Raw genomic sequence first — 25,036 nt, 5'->3', positions numbered from 1 at the left:
GGTCTGCTTGGGGTGTAGCGAGTGCAGCGGTGGTGATTCAGCGCTGCTCGTCAGGTGTGGACACACACCAGCGCTGTTATTGGCCTGCAGCGTATTAGGAGATATCCCAGAATTCCTGTTCAGCCATTCTGCTCATCAGTTTGCACTCTACTGCTCTGGCCTCAGGTGACCCACCCTTTAAATGCCCCAGGAATTTTAAAAATCTCCTTCCTGTTTGCTCAGCCAGGTGTGGAGTGCAATCAGTTAATCTTTCCAGGTGACCATGCCTCACACTGCAAAAGAGCCCCGGCATGGAGCAATGGCGAGTTGCTGGACCTCATTAGTGTTTGGGGGGAGGAAGCTGTGCAGTCCCAGCTGCGCCCGAGCTGTAGGAATTATGATACCTTTGGGCAGGTATCAAAGTCCATGCTGGATAGGGGCCATGAGCGGGACGTGCTGCAATGCAGGGTTAAAGTAAAGGAGCTGGGGAGTGCCTATTACAAAGCCCACGAGGGAAACCGCCGCTTCAGCGCTGCCCCCCCGCCCTGCCGTTTTTACAGGGAGATGGACGCGATACTTGGGGATGACCCCACTGCCAATCCGACGACCACGATGGACACTTCTGAGCAGGGTGGGGGACAGGAGGAGGAGCAGGGGGTGGAGGAAACTGAGAATGAAGCTACTGGGATGGGGGAAGAGTCCCAGGAGGCATGCAGCTAGGAGCTCTTCTCAAGCCAGGAGGAAGGTAGCCAATCGCAGCTGCCAGCACTTGGTGAAGGACAAGCAGAGGAGCGGGTTACTGGTAAGCGGCTTTTATTTTCAGGGTGGAAATGTTTTGGGAGAGGAGTAGGGGGTTAAGGCTGCATGCATGCATGCCTAGATGTGGAATAGCCCATTGATGTGGTCTATCACATCACGGTAATCGGCTGCAGTAATCTCAAAAGTTTCAGCCAGAGCGTGGGCAATGTGCCTGCGCAGGTTTATAGGGAGAGCCACTGTGGTCCTTGTCCCAGTCAGGCTAACGTGTCCGCGCCACTGTGCCGCGAGGGGTGGGGGGACTATTGCTGAACACAGGCAAGCTGCATAGGGGCCAGGGCGGAATCCGCATTGCTGTAGAAGACCTTCCCGCTCTTCCCTGGTGACCCGCAGCAGCGAGATATCTTCCAGGATTAACTCCTGTGGAAAATGTTGGGAGACTGTTCAGTGCAGATCCCCCCTGTAGCTGTTTGCTGTCCCCAACGCACAGGAAACCCTGCACAGCCCTGAAGCAATCAGTACCCCTTACTCACCATTTCGTGGCTCCTGTTGGGTTATTTGTGCTCTGTTTGGGTATGGGAAAAGTATGCTAAAGTGAAGACTGTAAACTCCTTCAGTGTGTGGGAATTACTGTCTGGATGAGATAATGAACAATGCTAACCCTGTTAACTGTTGCCATTTTTGCCTTTCCAAAAGCAACCTTGACTGCTGGACTGCCCGTCTCCACCCCTGCACAGAGACTGCAAAATCTCATAAAGAAGCCGCGAAAAACCAAGGAAGACATGCTGAAAACAGTTATTGATCACTCTGCTACAGAGAGTAAAAACCTGCAGGACTGGAGAGAAAGGGAAAGCAGGATCCGCCAGAGAAACACGGGGGCCAGGAGAAAAAGCACAAAGCAGCTGCTAAGCATCCTGTTGCGCCAAGTGGACTCTATCCAGTCACTCGTAGCCATGCAGGCAGAGCACGACCGTGCTACTCCCCCGCCCCCCCCACCCCCCCCGTCCCAAAGCTTTTTCCCTTGTGCTCCAATGTCAGCTCAAAACCCCCTTCCCCAGCATCCAGGTTCTTACCACCACCAGCTGCCTCCAACCCCTGTACGTTCACCAACCAGCCCTGAGAACTATGACCCTTACCCTCTGCACTCAACCCCCATCACCATGCAGTATATGCACGCTGAAGTGCAGCACTCATTGCACAGCACTCCAGACAGGACATATGCAAACTTGTGACTGTACAGTTCACCAACCCACCCCCCTGCCCTTTTAGGTTCCTGAAATGTTGTGTGTCTGTCTAGGAAGTTTTATTCTTTTCAATAAAAGAATTCTTGGCTTTGAAAACAGTCTTTATTATTGCAGATAGTGAAAGATACCTTAGCCCAGTAAAGAAACAGGCACTGCAAATCATTTTAGGGATAATAGAATCCTAACAGTGTAACCACTGCACTTCACTCCCATGCAAGGCAGCAAACATTACTGTTGGCTTTCAGCCTCAAATTCTTCCCTCAAGGCATCCCTAATAGTTGTAGCCCTGTGCTGGGCCTCTCTATTAGCCCTGCTCTCTTGCTGTGCAAATTCAGCCTCCAGGACTTGAACCTCGGTGGTCCATGCCTGACTGAATGTTTCACCCTTCCCTTCACAAATATTATGGAGGGTACAGCATGCGGATATAACCGTGGGGATGCTGCTTTCCCCCAAGTCTAGCTTCCCATACAGAGATCTCCAGCGAGCTTTTAAACGGCCAAAAGCACACGCCACAGTCATTCGGCACTGGCTCAGCCTGTAGTTGAACCGGTCCTTGCTCCTGTCAAGCTTCCCTGTATAGGGTTTCATGAGCCAAGGCAGTAACGGGTAAGTGGGGTCTCCAAGGACCACAATGGGCATTTCGACGTCCCCTATTGTGATCTTCCTGTCTGGGGAAAAAAGTCCCTGCCTGCATCTTCCTGAACAGGCCACTGTTCCTAAAGATGCGTGCATCATGCACCTTTCCAGGCCAGCCTGTGTAAATGTCAATGAAACGCCCACGGTGATCCACAAGCACCTGAAGAACCATAGAGAAATACCCCTTCCGATTAACATACTCGGATGCTAGGTGGGGGGGGGGGGGGTGCCAGAATAGGAATATGCGTCCCATCTATCGCCCCTCCACAGTTAGGGAAACCCATTTGTGCAAAGCCATCCACAATGTCCTGCACGTTCCCCAGAGTCACAGTTCTTCTTAGCAGGATGCGATTAATGGCCCTGCAAACTTGCATCAACACGATTCCAACGGTTGACTTTCCCACTCCAAACTGGTTCCCGACCGACCGGTAGCGGTCTGGAGTTGCCAGCTTCCAGATTGCAGCTCTCAATCTTGTGTCCTTGCGCCGCAGGGTGGGGGCGAGCTCAGCACACAGTCCCATGAAAGTGGTTTTTCTCATGCGAAAGTTCTGCAGCCACTGCTCTCATCCCAGACTTCCATGACGATGTGATCCCACCACTCAGTGCTTGTTTCCCGAGCCCAAAAGCGGCATTCCACGGTGCTGAGCATTTCCGTGAATGCCACAAGCAATGTAGTGTCACACGCGGCAGGCGACTCGATATCATCGTCGGACTCCTCACTGTCACTTTGGAGCTGAAAGAAGAGCTCAACTGCCAAACGTGTTGTGCTGGCGACACTCATCAGCACAGTCCTCAGCAGCTCGGGCTCCATTTCCCACAGAAATCGCGATTCACAGAGAGAGAGTAAAACACAGCAAGAGACTCACAATGGCGCCCAACGTGGCCGGAAAAACTGTGACTGCTGGGATGTGAAGAGATGCACCACGGGGCGTTGGGGCAGGAAGCGGAATGACCCGCACCCTTCCATCCCCTTCCCACAACCCACGGCGCCAAAATGGGACGAGGTGCTCTGTGGGATAGCTGCCCACAATGCACCTCTCAATACAGTGCTGCAAATGCTGCAAGTGTGGCCACACTGCAGCGCTGTTAGCTGTCAGTGTGGCCACACACCAGCGCTGTCCCTACACAGCTGCACGACCAGCGCTGTAACTCCCAGCGCTGCAACTTTCAAGTGTAGCCAAGCCCTGAGCTGCTTCATTTTTCCAAGTAACAGCATAGGAAACAGTTGTGGCATTGAGCTGTAAAAATTAAATTAGTCAAATTGAATCAGACCACTTGGTGATGGTATCAGTTCTAGATGAATTGCGTATATGTTTAACACTGTCTTTTAGGAACATGTAGCACACCAGAGAATTATTAACCAATATCTACTTTAACTGGGTCTGACGTATATGAAGTAAAATACACATGACCATGTTTGAAATGAGTATTTTACTATTTTTCAAAATAGCAACTAACTTGAAATAATGTATAGCAATATTTCAGGTCTTTCAGTAATGGTGATTGAGACATTTCTTTGCTTAAATAGAAATGTTACTATTTTTTGTATAGTTGCAGCCAATACCGTGAAAGGCATGATAAAATGAAAAAAATACCGACAGGATCTCAGTGTATAATGAATGGAAAAAAGTGTTGTAAGCTGATATATTGGGGCTATTCTAGTGGCACAAAACAGCCTAAACATAAAGGCAGCAAATCCAGCTTTCAGCGATTCTTCTCAGTGCAGGGAGAGCTTCAGGTAGGTAGAGATACTGTCATGATTCATCCATGTCAGCATAGTCAGGGTGTAGACATGAAAGTAGGGCTGAGATATCTGTATCCTGGTGATCCTTTCTGCTGGACTGGCCTCTTTGGCTGCTAACTGCCCTCAGCATCAAGGGGACACAATAGTGATTTACAGTGAGTTTTGCAATCCTTCCATAGTTACACCAAGGGAACCTGGGCCATACCTGAGCATCTGAACCAATATAATTCCTTTTGCTGGTACTGTGGAGAGAGCCACTCTCTCTTTTATCCAAACTACCCTAGAAGTCTTTTACATTTTTGTTGGGGGGATAATTCTACAACAGCTTACTTTGGGGTATCTAGTGAAATGTCAAAGTACTTGCTTATGCACATTATATACAAAGTCTAAATTACTGATAAAACCATTGGTAATTACTCTTGCTAGGATATTGTGAGTGGTATACTTTTTTAAAGGAACAGTATAGAAAGGCTCTAAAATAAGTTCCAACCATTGGAAATCAACAAAAAGGTTCATAATGGGGAAGTGAACGTAGGAAAATTGATGGGGATGCTCAGAAAATCTAAATGGGAGACAGACCCACTTTAGTGTTCAAGATAGTTTTGAAAAAATTTTCAAGTAGCTTTTTTTTTTTTATTTTGTACAGAAAAGATACCATTTATGGTATAGACGGACATATACATCCAGCATAGGGGAAATTGTTGATTAATAAATGCCATTTCTACGCCAATAATGAATCCAGAACAATGCAGGTGATGACTGATGTCCCAACATGATTAAGTGCAGGTGTACAACGATAACCCCTTCTACGCAAGGATAAATGTCATTGCCAGGTAAGAATTTCCATAACTGTTTGAGAGCGAGTACAGAATGAGATATAGTTTCAGATGAAACTGCTGTTTTCATATGTTGGGAGAATTACTGTAATTCAGCATTGAGTTTTTAAGGATTACTGTAGGAACAATGCCAAAGAAATCAAAATGAACAATTTACTGAACATCACAGCCAGGTGCTAAAGGGTAATATGTATTCAATTAATGTCAAAGAATAAATATTAATATGTGCTTGCTCCTCAACCTTTTTTAGAGAGCTTTCTTTTCTTTTGGTAAACTAATTGGACAGTCTGGAAATTGGTTATAAAGACTGAAAACTATTGCTTTAGTAGTCCGTGTTTTAACATACCCTACCTGAAATATTCAAAGATTTGTAAATTGTATATAAAGAGAGTGCACACACAAGGGTTTAATACAGAGATGCATAGCTGGCCTGCTAAGCAGATGGCTAATGTCTGTATGGCTGTCTACAAAATATTTAGTTATAAAGAGTCCTATTCACAATCCCTTAATATGCTCTTTATGCCCAGAATATACAGTACACAGGATTTTCATGAGCCTCAAGTCAGAGAACCACACTACTGAAGTGTACCAAATATCAGAGTACCTGTTATTTCACACAGGGAGATGAAGTCTTACAAGTTTAAAAGATATAAAAAATGTAAAAGTAAAACAAATATATAATTTTACATAAATGAACAGGTAAATCAGAGAACTATGTAACGTTTTGGAAGATATGGTTATATATTTAAGATGTGCTATGGACACTTCCTTTTTAGTGAAATGAATGCTGAAGATTAACATAGCTAATATATATTAGTAAAAAATCACTCAATCACTAGAGGGAGGTGCATGTAGGCTTTGAAGGGACATTCATTAGCTTCTCTCATTAGAAAACTCTCTTGACTGCTGCCATTGCACCTGCATGATTGCAAATGTACGTACAGTTTTTCCTAGGGAAAAATATTTTACATTTACCATATTTTAAAACAAATGTTTTCATTATTTTTATTTAAAGGTAATAATATTGCTATTTTATATGCAAATTGTACTGTGCCTTTCCTTAATTAAACAGATTGTGCATTTAGTCTCTGCCATTCTGTTTTGTCAGTTTGGACATAATCCTGATTTCATTGAAATTAGTGGTGTCAGTGAGAGCAGGATTTAGTCCTCTATTACAATACATTGTAATATGTCAGAAATTTATAGAGATGTGATTCTCCATAATAGATACCTTCTGTAATATTCCAGCTGAAAGTCATAAGCAAAAAAGGGAAACACTTGCCACAAGTCCATTGCCCAAATTGATTTTTATTCTTACGTGTACAGTTATTTTAGCAGGTTAATCAACTAATTTGAAATAGAAGTACAAAGTTTTAAAGAAAAAATTAGTCTGACTGTAAAAGTTTTCAGCATATTAAAAATATAATTTTTAGATTTGACAGAGAACTACTAAATATTTGAATTCTCAACTATTGCTACCTTATTCATTTTCTATTAAAGATTTAAAAAAACTATTAATTTTTAGATTTGATAGAAAAGTAATAAGTATTTGAATTCTTTCAATTACTGCTACCTTTGTTCATTTTCTATTAAGGATTTCCGGTCTGTATTTTCATGGCTTCCTCAGGCCAGACATAAGAGTCCACCACAAAGTTGTCATAATCAGTGCTATAAACTTGTGAGCGGATGAATGCTTCCTTGTCTTCAGGCTCAGGATAGAAAGATGCTGTTTTATTGCTGTAGGCTTGTTCTGCAATCTGGAAACACAACCAAGTTGACAATTACAATCTATTAAGTTTACTGCAATGCTGTTCCAAAAGTAAGAGTAGAAATGATGATAGCTCAAAATTTAACAAAAGATACCAGATCCTCTGCTGGTGTAAAATAACAGATTTATGTGAATTTACATCAGTCGTGGATCTGGCCCAATATATCTTGAGGAGGGGATTAACAAAGGTTGTGCAAAATTTTCTGAAAAGCTATGTTGGTGCATCCATTGAAATGAATCTTACCCCTGGCCTTCTCACTCTCTACTCCTGGGGGAATTCTGCGCCCTGAATTGATACCTTCTGCAGATTTCTTGGCTTCCCTGCAGAAAAATGGGGGAGCAAAGAAATCAGGGGGGAACACGCCCCTTTCCCAGCAGCCTGGGCGCATCTGCTGGGAGCAGCTGGCAGATCACTGTGGGAGGGAGGAGGGACGCTGGGCGTGCGTATGTCCATGGAGAGATGTTAAGGGTAGGGCAGGGCGCCTGCCTGTGAAACAGTGAGAGAGACTCACTCTGTCTCTCTTGCTCCCTGCTGTTGCATTCCGGGCTTGGAGGTGTAGGGCTGTGTGAAGCAGGCTCTGTCCCTGAGGCGCAGCAGAAATGTAACAACTAAGCAGGCAGACTGCTAATGTTCACATTGTTAGTTAATTGTTTCCCTTCTTAGTCAATTAAGGCTACACCACTCTGGCAAGGTAAAGGAAAGTATCAGAGGGGTAGTCTTGTTAATCTGTATCCACAAAAACAATGAGGAGTCTGGTGGCACTTTAAAGACTAAGGCCATGGCTACACTTGCAAATTTGCAGCGCTGCAGCAGGGTGTGAAAACACACCCTCTCTAGCGCTGCAAATTGCGGCGCTGCAAAGTGCCAGTGTGGTCAAAGCCCCAGCGCTGGGAGCGCGGCTCCCAGCGCTGTACGTTATTCCCCATAGGGAGGTGGAGTACGGACAGCGCTGGGAGAGCTCTCTCCCAGCGCTGGCGCTTTGACTACACTTAGTGCTTCAAAGTCATAGCCTAACAGATTTATTTGGGCATAAGCTTTTGTGGGTAAAAACCCACTTCTTCAGATGCATTAAGAAGTGTTTTTTTAACCCACGAAAGCTTATGCCCAAATAAATATGTATAAATATGTATAAATATCCCCTGTCTGTGTGTTCCATTCTATGCATCCGAAGAAGTGAGCTGTAGCTCACGAAAGCTCATGCTTAAATAAATTTGTTAGTCTTTAAGGTGCCACAAGTACTCCTGTTTTTTTTCCAAATAAATCTGTTAGTCTTTAAGGTGCCACCAGACTCCTCGTTGTTTTAGGCTCCTTTTCACCACTCTTATTGTAAATGACAGTAACGGAATCCTCAGCTAGGAAGGTCTATGTGCTTTCTCACTTTATTTCCTGTGCCAGAGAGGCACAATGGGGTTAGATTACAGCTCGGGATCGATTTTACTTATCCATTTAAAAAAATGCAGGACAATGATTAGCAAAAATGTATGACTTTCATGTGTGAAAGTCTGAGCAATTTGGTGTTCTGTAAAGTAGAATGTCACTTTAAACACCAAAATAAAAGTAAGATAATTTAAATGAAAATTCAGGATTATAACTGGAATGCAGGGTATTGGTTACCAAGTATTTGTAACTTTCATGTGTTTAGGAAATGCTGAACAGTTACTGAGATTTTTTTTCTGTAGGGTAGTTTAAATAAATTACCAAAATAAGTGAAACTGGTGTGATTATATTGCATTATTTTGACAAAAAAATGCAGAATTTTGGATTATTTGGCACAGAATTCCCCCAGGAGTATCTCTTGCAAGTTTCTCTCTGGTAGTGCAAATGGTTTGCTCACTTTTATCCAGTAACATCCTAGCTTTTATGGTGGCAGTGGGCAAAACAGTTCCCCCTTCACACAAGCAAGAAAGAAGTGAAATCTCTGCTTTTAAGAAGATACAAGCCTTTTCTACATGAAGAAGGTAATTCTTTGTACTTTGATCATCTTTTGCCAAGACTAACTCTACTTTCCAAGTCTCACATGAAATATTTCTTGCTTCATTTTGCTTAAAGGCTCAACAGCCACTAGATGTGACCAGAGCTGTTAAGGTTTGCCATAATTGACAATATCTTTCTTAGTAAAGCTAAATCTCCAAGAAATGGCGAGTTTTGATCCTACACCAGTGTGTGGGCTTTGTTTTAGTGATGATTGGGAAAAGCATCTGATTAAATGCTGATTAAAAGCTTCTAAATTCTCCATAGCTAGTTCTGAATCAAGTGCTGTATTACTAAGGCCTTTCATTTTTGGTTTCTGATGGTTTTTACCAAAAAATTCCCAGGTTATACAAAAGTTATTTGTATTTTTTTTCTAATTGTAACCCAAATTTTGGACCATTCACATACATGAAAATACTGATTATGTTAAGAAAATCTAATACACTACATTGAATAGAAGTGTTTTTGTTATTAATCAGTCAAAGTGTAAATGTGAGCCAGTTAAAGTAAGACAACATAATGGAAGATACCCATGGATATGTGTGTGTATTAGTGCTTGAGTCCTAACACCCACCCACCCCGCACCAAAACTTGCTGAAATTCCCAGACCCAATTCTCTGCTCCCAGGAGGAGAGATGGTGGCTCAGTAACCTGAATGGCCCAGGTACCAGAGCCACCATCTCTCCTTCTGGAGTGGGCCTGGAGGCAGAAGAGCTAGAGGAGGGAGCCTTAGAAGATGGCACCCTTATGTTCTCCAGTTCCAGGCCCACTCTGGTTTAGTAAACCAGGCCACCCAGATTACCAAGCTGCCATCTCTTCTTCCGGAGGAGGGAGTTGGGTCAGAATAGTCTTACCTTTCCCTATTTATTGCTTCTTTTCTGTCCTCCCATCCCCCAATATTAACCCAGAAAACCGAAGTTTTTTCCCCCACCAATTTTCAGCCATTCTTCAATTTTTGTTATAAGCCTCATTAAATTCCTGGGAAATTTAAAATAAAAAGAAAACAGGAAGTGCCTTGTGCATTACCAAAGCATATGTGGCTACAGAAAAACTGAATTCAGAAGAAATCTGAACCCACTCATTTTCCACAGTGGTCTCTTGAACAGAAAGGGCATCAACTGGCTGAGAAAATCGGTGTGTGCACATGTGCGCGCGCTCTCTCTCTCTCTCTTCCTCCGACCCCCAAGATGCAGCATTCTTTACTCCCCAAACAGATTAAACCTCCTATTTCTAGGGAAGGGTGAACCACAGAGTTGAAAGTAAGCCGGTCCGGTCCGGCATGCCGGCAAGAGCCAGTACGCCGTGCCGGACCGCACCGGCTTCCACGGCGGGGATTGAAAGGGCTCTGGGCTGGCCTTGGCTGCGGGCAGCCCAGAGACCTTTGAATCCCGTCCGCGGCTCCGGCGGCTGGGATTTAAAGGGCTCAGAGCTCCCTGCGGTGGTGGGCAGCCCAGAGCCCTTTGAATCCCGGCTGTGGCTCCAGCGGCGGGGCTGGGGCTGGGATTTAAACGGCTCAGAGCTCCCCGCGACTGCGGGTAGCCTAGAGACCTTTGAATCCCCGCCGCGGCGGGGATTTAAAGGGCTCAGAGCTCCCCACTGCTGCGGGCAGCCCAGAGACCTTTGAATCCCGGCCACAGCTCTGGCGGCCGGGCTGGAGCCAGAATTTAAAGGGCTCGGGGCTCCCCTCAGCGGCAGGAGCTCCGGGCCCTTTAAATCCCGGCCCCAGCGCAGCAAAACTCAGGGTTACCCCCCGCCCGGGAGGCCCCCAGCCACCTCTTCAGCTGGAAGCCCCAGGTTGATTTAAAGGTCCTGGGTCTCCAAGCCACAGCTGGTGCCCCAGGGCCTTTAAATCGTAAGAGGCCACGCCTCTTCCGGATGAGGCCACGCCTCTTCCGGATGAGGCCACGCCCCCCAGGACTCCGGCAGTACCGGTAAGTCCTGTAAATTACTTTCACCCCTGGTGAACCATCTTTCTCTTAAATATCACTGCCTCTCTATATCACAAATGTCTTCGCTTGGGGAGAGGCTATGATCCCAAATGGAAAAGCTGTTACCTTGTCATTTGCTTTCAGGGATTGATCTTGACCCCATCCTGCCCCCTCTGAAGTTCTTTGGGTATTTCCACAAGAGCTCCTCTTTGGGTCCATGCATATAATTATCACCACTGACTGACTAAGTCATTACTGTTAAAGTTTGTGTAGCCAAGCCCTGTAGCCCTGTAGACAAGCCTGAACTGCTTCCAGTATTTGCTGGAAAACAGGCACAGCCCAAGTGTTCATAGATTCGAAGGCCAGAAGGGACCACTGCCATCACCTAATCTGGTTTCCTGTATAACACAAGCCATAGAACTTCCCAAAAATAATTCCTAGATCATATCTCCAACTACGAGAGAGATCAGACCAGAAATGAATTAATCAAATTACAAATTTTCCATTTTTTCCATTAAATTTTGCATCTAAGTTAAAAAGATTAATTCTGTCACAGTGAATAGAGGAGGAGAGTTTCCAGCACTTTCTGAAAGGATTTGCCAACCACAGAGGCAGTCTGATTTTAGCCTGAGAAGTCTGTTTAGAGATGTTTTGACATCTATGGAACACAGCTATTATCAACCTATTAGTTATTAGTTAGCTACTAGTTGGGTTTGGTCCTGCTTTGAGCAGGGGGTTGGACTAGATGACCTCCTGAGGTCCCTTCCAACCCTGAGATTCTATGATTCTATGAACCTGGAAGAAGTGAACTACAACAAGACTTTTTATATGTACTTGGGATCCTGTTACCAAATTAATCAAAGGGAATCATTCCACAAGTAGGGAGCTATTAACAGCTCTTCCAAAAGGCTGTGCAATAAATGGGATTATCTATAACATGATAACCCACTCAGAAATAAAACTGAGAACTCATGGGAGACAAAAAGCCACAGGGAAGGTAGAAATGGGGCTAAGTCTGTTGTTTTTCAGTGCTGCCAGATCTAAGGGTTATCAAATTACTTTGGGCACTTTATAAGCTACCGACATAGTGCAGTCAATTTGGCAAAATCCATGCATGAAAAACATATATTTGACTTCACAAAAAAACTATTTGTTCTGATGGGTCAAGATAAGGAGGATCGGAACAAAATCAAGCAGCAGCAGGCCAAATGAAGGAGGAGGCTGGCATGTGAGAAGGCATTTATTCTCCTGAAAGGGAACTAAAGGATAGAAAACTGTTGACAGTATAGGATTTCATGGTTCCAAACTTCATGGAGCAGGTGCTATGAACAGTACATGCAACTAACCAAGTGGTACAGAGTAAACAGTAGAAACATCATTCTATTGTAGTCACCTGTAATTAAACACCGAGTATGCCATATTTTCAGCCCCTCCACTCCTATGCCTGAACAGTAAGAATTTAAAATGTTAAAAAAACACTCTGCTTGCTTCATATCAAGATTGATTTAAAATGACTAATGAATTCTGAAAATATTTTACTTCCGCTAATCTAATTTTAACATATGCAAAGTGCATGGGTAGTGGAGAGTGGCTGCAGAATGAACTGAAATCACTTACCTTCACAGCAATTTTCAGTGACACATCTCGAATAGTGACTAATGGAGGGTATAGACGACCTTCTTCTAAATGTTTCTTTGAAACCTGTTGAGCTATCACCTAGAAATAAAGCAGAATGTAGATTTATTTTAAACCCACAAGCCTACTTTGCAGTAAATCAGTTCAAAAGTAACTTTTGTAGTAAGTACACTTTCTGATTTTGCCAGATACAAAGTTCTCTGCACAGCACCGCTGTTCACAGTTCTTAAATCTAATATTTTGTAGAAAAAGTTGCCATTAAGTATATGAATGTATTTTTCTTTAAATGTGTATTGACTTTTAGTTATTCCTGTGCTTTCGTTTTCTTCTTTATTTGTTATCTTCCTCCGTATACAGCATTTTACTGAGACTATGTGGTACTGAGACTTTAAGCCAGGTGGTTTCAGAATTTCATTTCAATCAATCCATCAACCTACCTGTGTTCTTTCCAAAACCACATGCCACACAAGGGGAGAAGAAGCTCCAGAGCTTGGATATGTTCAGGGCTCTTCAGTGTTATTCTGAAGGACCAAATCTTTCAGAATGGCCCCACGTCTATTTGTGGTTATAGCTGAGTAGTCCTTTCATCCCAGAGACTCTTACAATGGATAACACAATGTATGTACCTCTCTCACTATTAGAGTTCACTCCACCAGAGATCAAGTGGCATCCTAGGCAGGCTTCCACAACATACCAATATATGAGATCTGCAAAGCTGCTTCATGGAGCAAGCTGCTCATGTGTCTTCAAGCATTACACACTGGACTTGGCTGCCAGATCAGATGCAAACTTTTGGAGAGCTGTACTCCAATCTCTGTTGCACTGATGCAGCTGATACTTTTCATACCCATTGTTCTGAAAAGGTTACTGCTTACTGCCAGTTCCTTCAGAGCAGAGGGAAGCTTGCTGCTTTTGCCATGTTCTCCAAGGATCCCTCCTGTTCTGGTGAGGAAGCTCTAGCCAGCAATGCTAGTGGTGACCGAGACCTCCTTTTAATCCAGACATGTGAAGGAGTTCCACGCCAAAGTCTATCAGAAGGCAGGCCTTGGTAGGGCCAGTACAGCCATGTTGGCAGGTTGTGTTGATACCAGCCCAATCATGGGTGGCCTATCTAGTGCCAGTCCTGAACTAGGAGTCAGTATCACATGCCTTCCAGATATCCTTGCAGGTACCAGATATCCTTGCAGATATTATACACACCTTTCAGATGATGATTCTCTGCTCAAGTCAGGGGGAAAAGAATTGCCTGGTGATAGGAGGAGAAATCTCTCTGTGGCAGTGGCAGTGAATGTGGCTTTGGCTCCATTGGTAGTAGGCCCTGTATCAAAGCCTGTACTAGTGCCATATCCGGTGCTGAGAAAAGTGGGGGGGCTGCCAAAGGCATACCTCGCTACTGGAAAGGATTCTGTCTCTGGTCCAGTGCCCAGGAGAGCAGTGAAGGAGGCTCGTCTAAGAGTTATCTCAGTATCAGGAAATTGGGATTTCTGGCTCTGGGTCCAGGGCCAGCACTGGTCTTGGTGTCAATGTTGGCATAGGTGAGTCTGTCTTCCTTAACCTAGGTGTTGCTACTGGAATCTTGGTGCTATCCTTCATTGGTGTTGAAGATTTTGAGAGCTTCTGTCTCGGTCCAGAGTCCTCTCTGGGGGATGGATATGTTGCCCACTCTCAACTGCATTTGCACTCAGTGCAGGCAAACCTTTTTGCTCCAAAAGACAGTGCTGAGTTTCTCTTCCCTGGAGGTGGTGCCATAGTCGGCACTGAGGCTTCGGTGCTCAGGTGGTGTGCACCCTCTTCAACTTCCTTTCCCTGCTGGTACTGGGGGTGTGGTTCACAGTCAGTGGGACACTCCCCAGAGAAAGAATCCTCTGTTCATATACAGGGGATGTCTCCATTCCTGGATCTGTGGCTACCCTCATGGATTGCTCCTACGGTGTACTTTGAGCCTTGTCTCTTGGGATTTCCAGGTGAATGCTGAAAAGGAGCAGCAGATAGCATGCTTGTCTGGAAGATGTGCTTCTATTAGACAGAACAGGCATTGCTGTGTTCATCTATGATAGGTATTAGTCCATTGCAGGAAGGACGGGCTTGGACCTGGTAGGTTTTGAAACTGCCATAGCTAGCAGTTAGTGCAAAGTACCTTGACCTACTGTACACACAGGGTCTCCCCATGTCTGTCCTGATTGCTGCTTTTTTGAAGGGTAGGGTGGGGGAGCATGCAACAAAAATCAAACAAATAAATTAATATAAGGAAGAAATGAAGAAAAATGGTTTTCACTGGAGAAGAATTCTGAAAATCAGAAGCAGGTTAGAAACAGTCCAGGTTCTGTCTTGCTGGCATGGGTGGTAAGAGGGAACTGAGGGAGGATCAGGGCTGCTTCACCCTTTATATCCTCACACTGAAGCATGAGGAGACTCAGGGTTCATGCCCTGCCCTGCTGGACATTGCAATGCAAAGATTCCAAATTCACATGCTTGGGGCACATGCACACCTACAGTGGAATCCACATGGACACATACCTGAACAAGAAAGCAACCTAGAGCTTTATTTAACACTAGAAGCCTCCACACTAGCATCAACTTCCTGAACACTATAATCAGCTTCAACAATGGAACCCTACAAACAATTAGATACAAGAATCTCATGGATACCTGCACAGATCCAGTAACTACCCCAAACACACCAAGAAATCTGTTATCTACAGCCAGGCCCTCAGAAACCACTGAATATGCTCTGAGGAGAAAATCTGGGATACAGACCTTAACACATTTAAAACTGCCTTCACCAAACAAGGACACTCCACCAGAGAAGTAAATCACATCATGGAACAGGCCATATAAATACCCCAGAAGAACCTGCTTCAATACAAGGGGAAAAAACCCTCCAGCTGCACACACCTAGTTGTCACCTACCACCTCACACTGGAATCTCCATATGGGTATCATTAAACAGCTGTAACCTATACTGTATGGCAGGCCTGCACAACATGTGGCCAGCGGAGGGATTCTAAATCCCGCGCACACGGCGCTCTGTGGGCAGCCCAGAGCCCTTTGAATCCCGGCCGCAGCTGGGATTTAAAGGGCTCAGGGCTCCCCACAGCTGAGGGCAGCCCAGAGCCCTTTGAATCCCGGCCACGGCTGGGATTTAAAGGGCTCATGGCTCCCCGCCGCTACAGGCAGCCCAGAGCCCTTTGAATCCCGACAGCGGCTGAGATTTAAAGGGCTCAGGGCTCCCTGCTGCTGCAGGCAGCCCAGAGGCCTTTGAATTCCATCCACGGCCGGGATTTAAAGGGCTCAGAGCTCCCCACGGCTGCAGGCAGCCTAGAGCCCTTTGAATCTCACCCCGGCTCCGGCGGCCGGGCTGGGGCTGGGATTTAAAGGGCTCGGGCTCCCCTCAGTGGCAGGAGCTCTGGGCCCTTTAAATCCCTGCCCCAGCCCCGCAAAGCTCCGGTTCCCCCGGCTGCCGGAGCCCCGGGCCCTTTAATTTGCCCCTGAGGGCTCCCAGCCACCTCTTCAGCTGGGAGCCCCTGGTTGATTTAAAATAAAGTATCACCTCCCCACCCCCAACCTTCCTTTTTGGCCCACAGCTGTTTTGGTGGGGCGGCACTGGGGAAGGAGGGTTTGTTTCTGCAGGGCTGGGCAGCGCTGGGGCAGGGTGTTTCTGCGGGGCCCAGAGGTGCTGGGAAGGCGGGGGGTGTTTCCGCGGGGCTGGAGGGTTTCGGCCCTCAGCTGTTTTCTTTGGAGTAATGTGGCCGTCGACGCTTTACGAGTTGTGCACGCCTGCTGTATGGAGACCACACCTTGAAATAAATCTTTCCTGAACACCCTCTTCTGGCCTTCAAACAACCCCTCAACCTCATCAACAGAGGCGAGCTCTCCACAGCCCAAGACCCAGCAACTCAAAGTAGCACCTGAACCTGGCATAACAATAGATGCAAAACATGCAGACATATCTTCACTGCTACAATGATCAATACCCCCCACAACCATGGGTCCTACACATGCGGTGTACCTGCCCCAGTGCACTAAATGCCCCAGTAACAACTATGTGGGTGAAATGAGACAATCACTATGCTCTTGAATGAAGTCACACAGAAAAATAATAGGCGATAAATACCATATCACTCATGGGTGAACACTTTTCACAAAACAATCACTCCATATCTGACTGCTCTATCCTTATCTTCAAAGGAAACCGGCACAACACCTTCAAAAGATGAACCTAGTTGCTTAAATTCATAACTTTGCTAGCTTATAGGGTTCCCAACCCTCCTGGATTTTCCTGGGAGTCCTCAGGAATTAAAGATTAATTTTTAATTAAAGATTTAAGTCGTGATGAAACCTCCAAGAATATGTCCAACCAAAACTGGCAACACTAACCAGGCACTAAAAATCATGGTCTGAATAAAGACACTAGATTTAGGGCTTATTACAACAATCTGTAACCCACTAATCCCCCTCTTTTGACCTATGACTGCAGGGATGTTAACAGGCCACTTCATCTTGAATGGTCTGTTAGAATATCTCTGTGTTAACTAGTTATGCTAAACAATCTGTTCCACCTTGTATTTAGCTTTGATACTCTGCGTACCTTCCCCAGACCTGAAGAAGAGCTCTGGGTAGCTCAAAAGCTTATCTCTTTCCCCAACAGAAGTTGGTGCAATAAAATATATTACTTCATTCACCTTGCCTTTCTAGAGCTTTCTTGTCTGTCTTGAGTCATAGCATTGAATTGAATTTGATTTTAGTAACATTAGGCTTTCAGATGTTGTTGTTATGCTGTAGATTGGGTAGCGTGTCTTTGATCTGTGGGCAGTTGCAAATTTCACTGCAGCCACTGAGCATGATCACTGCTTTCCATTCAAGCTAAATGAGGGAGTAGTTAAATGCCCCTTTGTTTAAAGATAGCTGATACAACAGAATCCACTATCCATATTACAGACCGGCATGGCATGGCTGACAGTAGGAGCTGAACCGTGGGGTATGAGTGCAAATGCTGAGGGTGTAGTAGAGGAGTTGTTTGGTGGAGTTGTGTGTTTCAGTGAGTCAGAAGAAGATAGAGAAGGCAGCTTTCCAAGGAGACAAGAGAAGCAGAAAGCTCAGAGTGAGTGCTCTTTAGGTTGAGTGCTGGCTGGAAAGTGACTTGGGCGAACAGTGAGCAAAGAAGCTTTCGCCTGTTGTTTGATTCCTACTGTGTCCTGGGAAACAGGACTTTGTGTACACTCTTTGTAAATAAACAAGATTGCATCAAAGAAATACCTAACATCAGTTTCTTCATTTAGGCTATGTCTATACTACAGCCAGGATCGAAGTTCTGAGATTGATCCACCGGCAGTCGATTTAGTGGGCCTAGTGAAGACCCACCAAATTGACAGCAGATCGTTCTCCAGTTGACCTTGTACTCTACCCCCGACGAGAAGAGTAAGGTAAGTCGACGGGAGAGTTTCTCCCGTCGACGCCCCGTGGTGTAGACCCTGCGGTAACTTGACCTTAGGTACATCAACTCCAGCTACGTTATTCACGTAGTTGGAGTTGCGTAGTGTAGGTAGACTTACTGTGGTAGTATAGACATAGCCCTAGTGGAAACAACCTCCAAGGCCCTAAATATTGGCTAACCACTCAGGCTAAAAAGGGGTGACGTTATTATAGTAACTTTAAGTAAATCGAGGAATTGTCCTTAACTGTCATTTACACACAGCCTTATTTTAAATTCTGTTGGAAGAGGGAATGCTGGCCAAGACAATGGCAGGTTATATACCCAGTACATTCATATGCATGCAAACTATTGCTATCAAACTATCAGCATTTTAAATTTAATCTTGAAAAGTGTATTGGCCACTAAAAATCCACTAGAGGGAGCCACAATAATTAGGAATAGAAAATATAATCCTGTTTTATTTTGGTTTCTCCCTTAACAACTAGTGGTGGTTTGCTTTTTTCCCCAAGAGTAAACAAGCTCTTTGATAAAACAGGACATATATTTATATTTGTCAGAAGAATAAGTGAGATCTGTTGTTTCTAATTTGATTTGTTCTTGGATTTAACAGGTTAGGATTTTGCTGGGGACACAAGGCTTGAAGAAATTAGCTGCTCTTAGCTTAAAGCATCACAGAGAAAATTCAGAAGTGAAATGTTTTGTTTTATGGCAGGAGACTACAGGAAGCAAGTTGGAGAATAAAAACTGGACACTATTCTGGATGAGACCAGTGACAACCTTAGCTCACATGGAATCCAAGAGAGTTTCTGTGCTGTACTTCTATAACAAGGCATTTGAAACAGTGTATAAACACAACCACAAACTAATATTTTCAAAGGAAATTTCACATTCAAGTGTACTATGACTAAGTAAAAGCATTTTCAATTAATTTATGTTTTTAATAGAAAGGGAAATAGTCCAGCATTTAAATGGATGTCATCCAAGACTGAGCACATGGTATCAACCAGGTGCAGACATCTTGGCTATTTGGGAACATATTTTCTTTAATGAAGAGGTTTAACAGGATTATTTCTGAAGTGAATTAACTGTAGACTTTATAGTGCCAAGGGTATTTCATTAGTTTATAATTCTGACATTTTTGTTGTGCTTGGTAAAGTTTAGAGGAACAGGTAATGTTCCTTGTCATTGCAGAGAAATTGCCTGCAATTAGGAGGCATTATAGCTCACAGTACCTTAGTTTTATCATCCAAAATCAGTTAAATTCTAGTTTACTTGATATGAAGGACAGAACATCTGAAACCAGAATCTGAGGTACTTACAATAAGTGAACTGTTCCTTCTATCAGAATTAATTGAAGAGGTGGCAAAGCAAGAGGTCAACAGTTGCAGGCATGCAGCCTGACTTCATATTTTCAATAGCTCTCTTTTACAGATAAGCCTACATTACATGCTAAGAAGGTCTTTTCATTTAACAGTTATGTTTTGGGAGTCTTAAAATCTGGAGCTTGCTTGGCACTTCCATTCACAATTGGTTTTCAGCTTTTAATATCATAATTATTTCAAAACCTACATGAAAAGCAAGATATACTGTGATTTTAGTCCTTTATGGAAGATTTATACCCCTTTTCTCCCCTTCCCTCAGGACTTCAATGGAAACTTTTAACACCTCTTACCCTCAATGATTTGTGACCTTTTTTGGTGAGGGTTCCCTTAGTAGCCCATCCATGCTACTCCTAGCTCTTGCTTGTTCACACAGTTCAATACAGAGTGGTGAGCTTCCCCCCTCGAGATCAAGATCCAAACATGCTGCTGTTTCTAGCACAATTAGTGCCTGCAGTATGAGACCAACTGTGAGTATTCTATCCCCATAAGTATCATGTGCATTAACTTCTGAGCTACCAAGACTGACTATATAGGGTAAAGATATTTGCTCATGTAAAATTTCATGAGGGACTTTCATACTGCACAATAACGTATACGGCAAAATCTGCACTAAAAACCACTTTGAGGAGACAGACCCTGTTTTAAGAGATTTAAAAGTACTGTATCAGCCCAGTTTCCAGAACACCATTGTTTGACTGCTAGTTAAAACTGCCTCTGTCAGCAACCAGTTTTTACTGGTCTTTTGGACTGCCACTTAAGACATGTTTCAATTCATGTATTATAGAACCTTTCATCCAGCAGTATTCCAAAGCACTTTACAAACTATATATGGGAATCACTTAACCCAAACCAAAATGAAGCTACTTCTAGAAAGAAATGAGGTAACTGTTTAACAACACGCAGCAGTTTAGGACAGTAAGTGAAGAATACCATATCCGATTGAAATTACAGGGGAGGATTTGAGCAGGCAGGATGTAATTATCCAAAGTCCTATGAGATGTATCATTGCCCTTCTTGGATGGTTAAAGCCAATGGAAACAGTCTGGCCTTCTACTAATTTTCCTGATGGAAATTGTGAATGTCCCTCAGAGAGAGGGCAAGCTGATGACACTTTTTAAAGATGCCAGAATATACCTTGCTTAGCAAAAATAGCATTGGAAACGCCAGATGGTAGAGCATGCAGCTGCCCACCAATAAGTATTGTAGACCAAAGGAGCAACATATTACATTTGCTTCTAGTTATCTTGCAGATGAAATTAATGGTGCTGATCTTATGCCTGAATAGCCTGGGTACCAGTTGTCTGCGCCCACTTTCCTGCCTTTGTTCCATCAAGACAACTTCAGCAGGAGGAAGAAGAAAAGCTTGAAGGAGTTGAGAGCTGGGTATTCTAATCTCTGGAGCTGTTGGGAATGTGTCTGAGCCTCACAATCAGGATGAAATGTAGCTTCTTTTCATCTAGGTTTTCCATAATATTTGCTGGATTCACTTGTTTTTAAATCTTCTGGATGCTACCCACTGTCTTAGGTGTCCTCAAAGAAACTCAGTCAGCTGCTGTGGATATTTGAACGTGCTCCACATTTTTGTGAAGCTGTTAGATTCTAGTTGGTGTAAGGTGTAGTAGAAAGCACAGTAAAACCTTGTAAATACTTGTAGCAATAATAATAATAATAATTAATACATTGGAGTTTACCCAGTACATAAGGGATAACACCTGCTTTTTTTTTTTTTTTTTTTAAAGTTCACGGGATCTTTAATAACTTACAGTGATCAGGGTTGTAATGTGAAAGACTAGATTACAGCAAAATGGCCTTCTAACCGTAATTGCATTCTGGGGCATTGGCTGAATACTGTCTCAAAAGAAAGAATGCCACCTACTAAATCACTAGTCTCATTTCCTTCAGAACCTAATTTTTTCTTGGAGGTCTCCCTTCCAAGTATTGATCAGGTTCAATATGATTTTAATTTATGAGTCCACAATCTGAGAAAAAGAAAATAATTTAAATTAATATTTTCTGTTTAAATGTCTGATTTTAGCTATTGCCAATAATTAAACATATTTAGTTTGAATAAGACTCTCTCAATCACAAATCATGCTCTTTTCTGACGGATCATGAAGCAAAGCGTGTATGTGTAACATACACGGTCTGTCATGGAAAATATTGTGAAGTCACAAATTCCAAACAATCACTGAAGCTAAGCAGGAGAAGATAATGGAGAAGGAAATCTTAAGAGGACTGAAACCCTAAATTAAGTTTAATAGAAAACTGCAGAGCTTACATTTTTTATCTCTATGGAAAGGAGTCATAAGTGCACACATTAGGCACTGGAACAATTGATCAAGGATTGTGGTGGATTCCCCCATCACTGACAATTTTTAAATCAAGATTGGATATTATTCTAAAAGATATGCTCTAGGAATTGTTCTGGGGAAGTTCTGTGGCTTGTGTTATAGTGGAGGTCAGACTAGATGATCATACTGGTCCCTTCTGGCCTTAGAATCTATGAATTTGGAAAATTATTTTCTCTATTTGCCATTTCGTCTAGAATATTTGGTCTCTTTCATTGGCTCTTCATCAGCTGTGCTTTAGCCTCGTAATAAATAAATACCGGTATTTCATTCCTCAGGGAGCAGTGAACAGAAGGAGTCTATTTTTCACTGAATGCTTTGGTATGCACTTGTAGTATATGGTTCATTCCTTGGGTGTTACCTACTTCTGTGATGCTAACAGGTTTATGGAGTTTTGAGCTCTAGTTTTTGAATCTTTTAATATTTTGTCTCTTTTGTCTCTTCAAATTTTGTCTGGTGTGTCTTGTTTGGTGCCTCTATAGATGATTAGTTGTTTGGGAAAATTGATTTCTGATGCAAAAGGTTTGACTATTTATGTAACATGTGCCATAATGTGCAGCAGACTTTACAAACATGTAGAAATACTGGGTCCATACCCTAAGGAGTTTTTAAGCTAATTAAGGAAAATACAATATATGAGATAAGCATTCACGTGCAAGAAAGAATAGAGACATTAGTGGCTGGACAGCAATATAGGAAGACTAAGAAAGAAGGTATTTGAAGGTAAAGAGACAACAGTGGAGAGATTCAGGGACTGGAGTGATGGGGTCATAGCAGTGAGGTACTTTAGTTGTTGCAATGCCTAACCCCTTCCGGTCCCTGCTACCTAGTGGAATCCTCAGTTCTGAGTTAGGGGTCTGGGCTCCCCATAAATGGCTTGGGAAGACTTGGCTGATTAAGGAAGGGAACATACGAAGCCAGAATGCTAAGAAAGGAGCCACCTAAGCTCCAGAAAAGTCAATAGGACCAGAGGACAACAGTAAGGGTGGAGAAAGTTCCATAATGCTCAACCTGCTCCTTCCTACTCTACATTTGCTAATATGACTATGGGTAATGCAATGAGGGGCTATTTGTTCCTGTTCCCACAGTGGCAGCTAATGCAGATGGCCACAGGGCAAGCTTACATGTGCAGGTAGGAGGCTCCAACAGCAGCTCACAGGCCCAAACTTTTCTCCTTTGCTCCCATGACTCTCAGTTATGTATGACTGACCTCTTAGAATCACCAATGATGGACCTTCCCAAGCTTCCCAATCACCATATGTTGAGTGGAGAGCAGAGAGGGAAAGTTCCCACCAAGACAGCAAAAAACAACAAAAATTAGAAAGTAAAATACAACAGAAAATAAAAGATAATCATAAGAGAAACGAACAGAGGCAGAAAACGTCAGGTGAGAAAATGGAAAGAAAAAAAGATGCTGGTAACTGTAGCAGAGCACGGCACAAGGAAAAACATGATAAGGAAACCCTTCCACCAATTTCTCACAAGAGAACTCCATTACAAAAGATGCTAAAAACCCTTGGGCTAAAAACTCTAACAAGATAAAGATACTCTTGAAGAATTACAAACACTAATGAAAGCAATAATAAACACATCCAAATACGGCTAAGATATTTGGTAGAGTTTCCTTTAGTCCACAGCTATATCAGTATCTCCCTATGGTTGTCTCGCTGTATAGCATACTATTTATATAGATGCACATACTCCTGAGGGCATTCAGCACCAAAAAAATTAAAATTCTGCACCAAAAAAATAAAATTCTGCACACATTTTAAAATTCTGCCAATTTTGTTGGTCAAATAAATGTGGTGACTCCAACATGGCCCTGGGGAGCATAGGCCACTGGCTGCACAGATATGGGAGATCAACGTGAAGCTCCCACTGGGACACGGACTCAACCATGAGGCTACACCCAACCCTGACACAGCACAAGGACCAGGTCTGCCCAGAAACACGCCAGGTCCTTACCCATCTGTGCCAGGTGCACCAGGTATGGCCAGGCAGGCTCAGCAAGGCAGGATCCAAGTGTGGAGGGGCTTAGTGTGAGGAGATCCAGGTGTAGGTTGAGAGTGTTCTGTGTGGGACAATCTGGGTGTGGGTATCTCAGTGGGGGATCCAGGTGTAGCATGGATCTGGGTGCATTGGGGCTTGTTGGGGCACTGTGGCTGCAACAGTGTTGGAACTCTGCAGAGGGGTCCAGGTGAAGGTGGTGGGGCTCTGGGCGTGGGGGAGATAGAGCTCGGCAGGGAGGTCTAGCTGTGGGATATAGATGCTGGGGAAGTGGGGCTCAGATGGGTGGGGATCTAGGTGCAGCTGGTTGGGGCTCGGTGGGGTAGGGATCCAGGTGTGGATGGCTTGTCGGAGTGGTCCAGGTGCAGGGGGAGAGGTGCTTAGCAGGGGGGTTTTGAGTGTGGGGGATGAAGCTCGGTGAGAGGGTCTAGGTATGAGGGAGTCTGGATGCATGGGGGTTGGGCGAATGGGGGAGCAGCTCCCTGTATAGGGATCCCTCCCCCTGCAGCTGAGAAGCGATGGGTGCAGGAAGCGGGAGAGGACGTTGCAGAGCTTCCTGCAGCTGGGGGAGAAATCTGGGAGTGGATCTGACTTGACCCTGGATGCCGTGCAGGGGAAAAGTAAGTCCCATTCTCCCCAGCTCAGCTGGGACTAGCAGTTGAGCCCAGCGCAGGGTAGGAGCCACCACCTGGGTTCCACCTCCTGTCCCACAGTGATTTAGCTCTATGCTGGCTGCCCTGGGCCCCCAAAACATACTGCTGGGAAGGGTTGCATGACCGCTCTTGTGGCTTCCCTTTGCTGCCCTGTCAGAAAGTCATTTTTCTGCGGGGAAGCAAATAAATCTGCAAGGTACATAAATTCTGCGCATGTGCAGTGGTGCATAATTTCCCCAGGAGTAACACACAAAGCAGAGTATACTGTATACATGCACAAAAAGCATACATAGATATAGTACTAAGAGAACTTTTTGTTCCTTTTAAAAAACTTTTTATTAAGGAAAATTTACAATGAAATTTTAACATACTACATCATATATTACTTATTCAGGATCAGGTTAATTCAAAGAATCTGGCTTGATGGCTGGAGAGCCCTCCTCCCATGAGTATGCTAAAAAGGGTGACCAAATTTATAAATACGTATCCTCTCTTTGTTGCTTCTCTTGTGTACATGTGACAATCAGGGTCCAGACACCCCAGGGGGAGAACAGAAGGGTTAAACTCAAAAATAAAAGCAATTAAACCAACTGATTGAATACTATGTTGTTTTCCTGTAAGAGGATATCAAGATCTTTTATGAAATTTTATAATGCACTGAACTTAATAATCATTATGAGATATGTACACAGATTATGGTTATGAAGGGGGGGG

The 25,036-nt window shown here is 44.0% G+C and overlaps 2 protein-coding genes across 3 annotated transcripts in view; one reads left to right on the top strand and one right to left on the bottom strand.

Annotated features, from left to right (window-relative positions):
• The window catches only part of RWDD2A (RWD domain containing 2A), a 94,716-nt gene that overhangs the window by 11,903 nt on the left and 57,777 nt on the right, over positions 1 to 25,036 (top strand). For both annotated transcript variants that reach the window (XM_039529891.1, XM_039529890.1), the window contains 2 exons: positions 4,167 to 4,353; positions 5,006 to 5,192. The gene's annotated coding sequence lies outside the window, so the exon portion shown is untranslated. The remainder of the gene's footprint in view (positions 1 to 4,166; positions 4,354 to 5,005; positions 5,193 to 25,036) is intronic.
• Positions 6,497 to 25,036, bottom strand: part of ME1 (malic enzyme 1) — a 358,155-nt gene continuing 339,615 nt past the window's right edge. The window contains exons 13-14 of the mRNA XM_039529885.1: positions 12,481 to 12,579; positions 6,497 to 6,952 (exon numbers count right to left, since the gene is read on the bottom strand). Of these exons, the coding sequence (XP_039385819.1) occupies positions 6,785 to 6,952; positions 12,481 to 12,579 (267 nt within the window). The 3' untranslated portion in view covers positions 6,497 to 6,784. The remainder of the gene's footprint in view (positions 6,953 to 12,480; positions 12,580 to 25,036) is intronic.

The sequence above is a fragment of the Mauremys reevesii genome, linkage group 3 (genome assembly GCF_016161935.1).
Source record: "Mauremys reevesii isolate NIE-2019 linkage group 3, ASM1616193v1, whole genome shotgun sequence".
In the NCBI taxonomy this organism is placed as follows: Eukaryota; Metazoa; Chordata; order Testudines; family Geoemydidae; genus Mauremys; species Mauremys reevesii.
This window is presented reverse-complemented; position numbering and strand designations above follow the sequence as displayed.